The 7,859-nt window shown below is 40.0% G+C and overlaps 1 protein-coding gene across 2 annotated transcripts in view; it reads left to right on the top strand.

Moving 5' to 3' along the window:
- Nucleotides 1–1,715: 1,715 nt before the first annotated feature.
- Nucleotides 1,716–7,859, top strand: part of adkb (adenosine kinase b) — a 113,558-nt gene continuing 107,414 nt past the window's right edge. The window contains exons 1-3 of one of the 2 annotated variants that reach the window (XM_056297070.1): nt 1,716–2,003; nt 3,955–4,029; nt 4,147–4,200. In XM_056297070.1, coding sequence (XP_056153045.1) covers nt 1,948–2,003; nt 3,955–4,029; nt 4,147–4,200 — 185 coding nt within the window. In that variant the 5' untranslated portion in view covers nt 1,716–1,947. Of the gene's footprint in view, nt 2,004–2,697; nt 2,892–3,954; nt 4,030–4,146; nt 4,201–7,859 lie in introns of those variants that run through there. The other variant, XM_056297071.1, reaches the window with a different exon arrangement.

The raw sequence follows: 7,859 nt of genomic DNA, 5'->3' as shown, positions 1-7,859 counted from the left end.
CGTGGGGTGCAATTTCTCCAGATTACCTCAACAAATTAACAGCTAGAATGCCAAAGGTCTGTAATGCTGTAATTGCTGCAAATGGAGGATTCTTTGACGAAAGCAAAGTTTGATGTAAAAAAAATCTTATTTCAAATACAAATCATTATTTCTAACCTTGTCAATGTCTTGACTCTATTTTCTATTCATTTCACAACATATGGTGGTGAATAAGTGTGACTTTTCATGGAAAACACGAAATTGTTTGGGTGATCCCAAACTTTTGAACGGTAGTGTATATATATATGATTAGAGATTGGCTTTTCATGTATTTTAAGCTTTTTTTCCTGGTCTCTCCTAAACTCAATACATTATAACTTAAATCGGCACATCAACATTTTCTCTGTAGACATTTTTATATCTTATATCTTTGTGCTGGTTATTTTATAATCATCCTCTCTGTTCATTCACCTTCACTAAGAGAAGCACATCAGCTTGTTAGGAGTGGTTACAAGCACATTCAGCATATCCCCATGCTCCGCTCATGCAAGCTACTTTCAAAGGCAATATGTCAGTTTACACTATGCTATGTTATCAAATTTAAAAAGTTTCTTATTTTGAATTAAATAACGCAGTTGGAGCATCCTCTTATTAGGAGTTCTGCCAAAGATGGTCTTTCTTCCATTGTTTTTTTAAGAACGCTTTTCCTTTTTTGTTGGTCATCAATACACGATGGAGTCTTCAGTGTTAATTATATTAAGCAAACTAATAATAATAATTATTATTAAAGTGACTTAACACACCTTCTACCTGCAAAACACAGCTTTTCAATTTGTGCGCTGGACATGCTGTCTCACTTGTTGCATTGAGATTACATTTAGAAAAACGGATTTACTCTACAACGTAAGGTAAAAACTAACCCCAATCTGGTGCTGTGTTTTCCCACGTTGACCCCAGCAAGGTACCAAGTCACTCTAACCCTATTTGTCTCGAGAAAGACTTGTCTTGCTTGGCTGGTTTTTCTGATCTCTGCACAGTTACGTGTCTCTCATTGTCTAGATGTACAGAATCATTAAACGTAAATTACACACATTTAGGTAGTCAATGGAATGATCTGAGAGTAAAAGAGGAACTTTTCATGGGTGTCATCATGTCTCTTTACACTAAACGGAAGACACCGTTTGTGGCCACAATGGTTGATGTTTTGAAATGTCTGAAGATGGCCACTGGTTTGAATGTGTCATTTTAAGAATATAACACCTTCTTGATGTGCCTTGTGAAAGAAACTTTATTTGCAATAGATACTGTATATTGTTTTCACTTATAGATGCTTTGTATCATCTGCACAAGGTGTCATAATATTGGTTTGTTCAAAACAGTTTTGATGTATATGATCCTTGAATGAAGCAACACCTGCTTCAGGTTTATGAAGAGTCAAATCTAGCTCTATGCAAACCCCAGTCGATTTTGCCCCCCACCCAATATTGAAAATTATGCAGAATTTATTTGGGGTTTAAACAGGGCTGAGACAATTCCTGCTTAGGCATTGTTCACAGTTTTGTAATAAAGCATTTTGTAGCACTGATGTGTGTATCCTCTCCTTTTTCTTTTTACCCCCACAAGACTGTAATGCACGGCCTTACTGTTGTCCGTTGGGGTAACTGAGGCACGCTGGCGAAGGGGAAGTGGCACCGTAATGCCACTTCTGGTCACACCCCTTTCTGTTCTCTACACATGACAACCACCCATTAGTTGGTTGACTTTACGGTAACTATTTTCACTGAGGAATAACGACTGTGCACTGTGTCGTTAGGTTGTCCATACTCTTTATCTGAGTCGTAGCATCATCACGAACGACCCCCACCTGCGTCCGAGGGCAGGGGGAATGTCAGCCTCTCATCCAGACACCTCAGCGGGAGCACAATCTGCGCTCCAATAAAACAGCTTTTTGAGGCGAAAAGGAAAAAAATGGAAGTAAAAGCAACAGCAGCAAACATGTCAGCTCCAAGAGAAACGGGACTACGGTAAGATCCGGATCACATGTTGTCGCCCGATATGGCGCATATAGCCGAAGAGAGTTTAGCTGGCTGGCTAATGTGTGAAGCTGCGTTAGCTAGTTTCGCATGCTAGGTTTGCTAGCGGTAAACCGCACGCTGATGTTTATGTCGGGGCTAACGTCCCGTGAGGACCAGGGCACGTCCGCCGTGTGTGGTTCTGCGCCGTGCGCCGGCTCGCCGTCTGGATAAACTAAAGTGTAAATGCTCAGTAAACCGATCAATATGCTGGTTTGCTGGCGGTGTCTTTTTCCACGTTTGGACGACGCTAGCTACGGCTAAAGGCATAGGGAGGGCGTGTCATGTGACTGACAGACGGGCGAAGTTGTGTCCATGTGCATGAATCCCTCATTCGTGGATGAGTTAACGCGACAAGACTTTTTCTTTACTTCATTCGGTGAGAATTGGCTGGTTAAAGATGAATTTATTTACTAATGCGCTATAGGTCGTTGTTGATAATGCAGGCAAACTTTCAGTTATGTACGAGGCGAAATTGTGCCCCCTCTCCTCCTCGTTCTCAAAAATAGGGGGGGGGGGAAACAACCCTTATAAATCGAATAGTGGCCGTGCGGTAGCGATTAGTTTTACGTCGGCGTCATTTGCATAACTTTGAATGAATGTGCTCTTTAAAGACCCCAACATAGCTGGTACACGTGTAGCCAACTACACGCCAAGGAAACACTAAGCACCGCCCACGCTACCCATGCTGGCCAATTGGGTTCCACCAAGGAACATCGACAGTTCTGTAAAAAATTGTAGCCGAAAAGCACGTTGCTTTGGCAGCCAGGGAGGCTCTCTCTTGACCATTTAATCAACAGGCTAGAAGCTTTAGTTTCCTGACAGTATGCCAACTGCAAGGTAAGACCAAAAGAATAATGTTCAGTAATTCAAACTCCCTTTTTTTTAGGAGTCAACCACATCTTGGTGATGTTTGTTTTTGCGTAATTTACATACAGGTAATACAGGTAGAGTCTTCGAGTGGACGGACTCAACAAGACACGCGGATCACCCCATCTGACATGTTTTGTCCCACCAAAATGTGACAGATATTATAAATTTTGTACAGAAGTGTTGTAATTCTAGAGCATGTTGCACCCATTCTGAGTTATCTTATGTGAAACGCCAGGCTGTTGCACAAGAGAGACATACATTTTTCTGCTCTGCATCAGTGTTATTAACAACCATCAAACGTTGAGCAATCAATTGTGAAGAGTCAAGTGTCGAGAGCAGACTTTGACCACTTATTTCAGTGTTGGGGGAGATTCCCAGAAATTTTTGATAAGATAGTGATTTAAAACAGAATTTCATTTTACATTTCCTTTTTGAGTTTAGCCTTGTGCTGAAGAATACATTCAGATCCTTTAAATACATTAAGAAATATGCTGTTGAATGATACATGCACTAATGTGCATGTACATGAGAGCTTGCAAGAGAACTTTATTCCTTGTACAATGAATGAAAATGTCCCATTTAGCCTTCGTACTAGACTCACGTTCTTTGCAGGCTTTCAGTGTCGTTGCATAACCCCTTAAACAAATTCTTAATGTATCTTATCCACATTCTTTTTATTGAAATCATTCGCCTATTATTAGTTGTTGAAGTTCATGACTTTATTGTCGTTTGTGTTCAACCTAAACCAGATATTTGTATTGGTTCCCCACTGTAATCTGTGTTTAATGTCTCGTACAGAGCACATGGTGTCCAAAAGGAAGAGCTCGAGTAACACAGCCATCATTGAAACATGAGGGCTACCGTGCCTTAAAGTTTCAGTGATCTGATTTATTTGAAAAAAAAAAATCCCATTACAAACAATACATTTCAAAGAATCAGTTATTACTCGGATTCGTAAAGTTCCTACTGGTCAGTGGGAGTTTGGATCCTGAGAGAGATTTGTACAACAATATGCTCTTGTCTCCCACAGTGAAAACACACTCTTTGGGATGGGCAATCCCCTGCTTGACATTTCAGCTGTTGTGGACAAGGATTTCCTTGAAAAGTAAGTTTAAGCAGCTTTGAAATCGTTCCTTTGTTCATACCAGTATTTTCACCATTATGTGTGAAGCCCGCCTGGCAAACTAGTCTCGCCTCACAAAGGCTGTTTATCTCCTACAAGGTATGGCCTGAAGCCCAACGACCAGATCCTTGCTGAAGAAAAGCACAAAGCCTTGTGAGTAAAAACTTCCCCAGCAGACACTATGCTTTAACAGGGCTAACTGTTCTTTCTATCTCTGTGTGTCCAAAAAAAGGACCTCTCAGTCAATACCCCCGTCTAGCGTCTTGACATGGGGAGCGCTACTCAAAATAGCAAAGGTATAAATTAGCCTCCACTAACTGGCAAGCTACATTTTATTCTCAGAACATGACACGCCCACATGTCTCCCATACTCCATCTGTCTGCAAGACATGGCGCAGAAGAATCTTAACCGGTTGTACAGAAACGTGCAGCTGCCTTTGGCTAAACAGCAGCTCGTTGTAGTTGCTACATACCATGAATCTGAATTATTTATAATCAACCAGCTCTTTAAATTTTAGTGCTTTTATCAAACTAAAAGCACTAAAATTTAAAGATTTGATTTTTAAACTATTCACGTTATGTAAATAAATATGTAATAATTCACGTTATGTGAATAAATATATACGTAATAGAGCAACAATGACCTATCCAAGGGTTGTTATGACTGAGATAGTAAACGCAATTTGGGAGGATCCTGTATATATATAAAAAAAAAAAAACAGTAAGGACAGATGCAAAACATCAATATGATAAAACCTAGGGGAGTTGGTTTGTGGACTAACGGCAGTGATAAGCCTAAAACATGTGGTACGTTATCTGAACTAAAGAGACTACAGAAGCAAAATGTGGAACGGTTATGAGATGGACCTGTGACTTTTTTTTTTTTGTTGACCAAATAGGTTGATTTGTTTGAGTCGACATGGACACTGATGGCTGTAAATTGAACTTTCATTTTCTTATTATCAATGCATGAATAGTATAAAGGGGGTAGGACTAGAAAAGTTCTCGTCTTCTTAACCCTTTTAAACATGATCAGTTTTATTCGAGTTGCTTATTTCTCGCTTATATGTTGTTGCCTATATGTTTTCTTTAACACGTTCAATAAAATTGATTGATTGATTGAAGCAGGCATAACATATATTTTGCATCTGGAATATATCTGCCCTTAATGCCCCTGTTGCTTTGCCTTAAACACATAGTAATTGCCACTGACATTTTTGGCAAATTAGTGTAGAGTTGCATTTATTTTTTTAATTTTACGATTTGATACAAATAAAGTAGTCTACTCCTCTGTTGAAATGTGCACTATGTAAAGGTAAAATGTTAACAACAGAAACATCTGCTTAACTGCAACAAAAACTACTACTCTCACTACCACTACTACTACTACTACAACTACTGCTACTAACATAAGACCTACTACTACCACTACTACTACTTATACTATTACCACTACTACTACTGCTAATAATATAAGACCTACTACTATACTACTTCTACTTCTACTATTACCACTACTACTACCACTACTACTACTACTACTACTACTACTACTACTGCTACAAGACCTACTACTACCACTACTACTATTTCTATTATTACCACTACTACTACCACCACTACTACTACTACTACTACTGCTACTAATACAAGACCTAATACTACCACTACTACTACTTATACTATTACCACTACTACTACTACTACTACTACTACGACTACTACTGCTACTAATAAAAGACCTACTACTACTACTACTACTGCTGCTGCTACTAATACAAGACCTACTACTACCACTACTACTTATAGTATTACCACTACTACTACCACTACTCCTACTAATACAAGACCTACTACTATACTACTACTACTAGTACCACCACTACAACAACTGCTACTAATACAAGACCTACTACTATACTACTACGACCATACTACTACTACTACCACCACTGCTACCAAACTACTACTACTGCTACTACTGTACAACTACTACTACTAATACTAGACCTACTACTATACTACTACTGCTACTACCACTACTGCTACTGCTACTAATACAAGACCTACTACTACTACTTATACTATTACCACTACTACTACTACTGCTACTACTGTACAACTACTACTACTAATACTAGACCTACTACTATACTACTACTGCTACTACCACTACTACTACTGCTACTAATACAAGACCTACTACTACTACTTATACTATTACCACTACTACTACCACTGCTACTACTGTACAGCTACTGCTACTAATACAAGACCTACTACTATACTACTACTACTACCACTACTACTACTTGTACTACTACTACAACTTATTATCATTATAAGAGCAAGCCTCAGTTAACTTGGCGTGGGTTTAAGTCATTAGCCATCATTGTGCCAAGGGCGTTATAAGGAAAAGCCATATAGCAAATGCTGATGTGCAAAGGTCCATCCAATTTTGTTAAAATCGACTACATGCTTCCTCAGAATGCCTTGTTATAATATATTTGATGTGTGCTATATAAAATCAATCAATTACTCATTTATTAGGGCCTTTACAACAAAGACAGATGTATACAGTTCATCACTGCTACTCATCGTCTTGCATGATGACGCAGCTTCCTGTAACGCACAAAACTTTACATTCCCGAATAACTTTGTATTGCACTTTTCTGAGCCGCTGACTCCCTTATTTATCTATTCTTTTTCCAACGTGGTTGTCTGGGATATGTTGTACCAACTTGTGAATTTTGCACTGTGCTTTTGTGGTATTTCCATTGTTTTAACAAAGTTTCTATTATAAGTAAACCCTGTCTGCATCTGCGAGCCAAACTCCTTTTGAAATCTGCAAAGCTGACGACCAGGAAAGTTGTGCAAATCATGTGCAGCAGTTTTAGTTCTGCTGTTTCTCTTAACTGATATCTAATCTGACAGATTCAGACATCAAGGCTCATCAGTGATGTGAACACATGTCAATTTGAATACTCTTTTATTCAAACGTGGTCCTGTTCAACAGGGTGGAAGGCGATGTAAAATATCTCTGGGAGGGATCAGCTTTGTTTCCTAGACAGAGACGCTGAATTCATTCTTAACATGTCAATACCCCCACTGTTTCCATCATAGATAGAAATATTGGGGTCTTGCTCCCTCATTTTCTCACTAATACACACACACACACACACACACACACAGAACAGGCCTAATGCGTCATCAAACATGCGGTGTAATTGAGTTTTTACCACATAACATGAAACACTGAGTAGAGATCTGTGTGTCCTGTAATAGGATTATAGCGCTGGACTGTGTTCTGTGTAGGACACTCGGTTTTTTTGTACTTTGCTCTCACAAGACCATCGTTTGTGCATTGCTGCCAGATGGCTTGTACTTGTGTCAAAGTGGAGACAGGTTGTAGGAGTAGTCAGCTGTGTGTTCTTCCCATCCAGAAGTTGGTATTCTGCCGGACTTTGTGCTGGTCACTGTAAAGCCTGTCAAAAAGCACGTATGTAAAATTCAGACATGGACCGTTACAGAAAAAGTCAAAGAAACATTTCCCAGGGCGCCCGGGTGGCATAGCGGTCTATTCTGTTGCCCACCAAGACGGGGATCGGCGGTTCGAATCCCCATGTTACCTCTGGCTTGGTCGGGCATCCCTACAGACACAATTGGCCGTGTCTGCAGGTGGGAAGCCGGATGTGGGTATGTGTCCTGGTCGCTGCACTAGCGCCTCCTCTGGTCAGTCAGGGCGCCTGTTTGGGGGGGGGGACTGGGGAGAATAGCATGATCCTCCCATGCACTACGTCCCCCTGGTGAAA

Source organism: Lampris incognitus, chromosome 17 (genome assembly GCF_029633865.1).
Source record: "Lampris incognitus isolate fLamInc1 chromosome 17, fLamInc1.hap2, whole genome shotgun sequence".
NCBI lineage: Eukaryota > Metazoa > Chordata > Actinopteri > Lampriformes > Lampridae > Lampris > Lampris incognitus.
The sequence above is the reverse complement of the archived record's forward strand: the minus strand, read 5'-3'. Positions and strand labels throughout refer to the sequence as shown.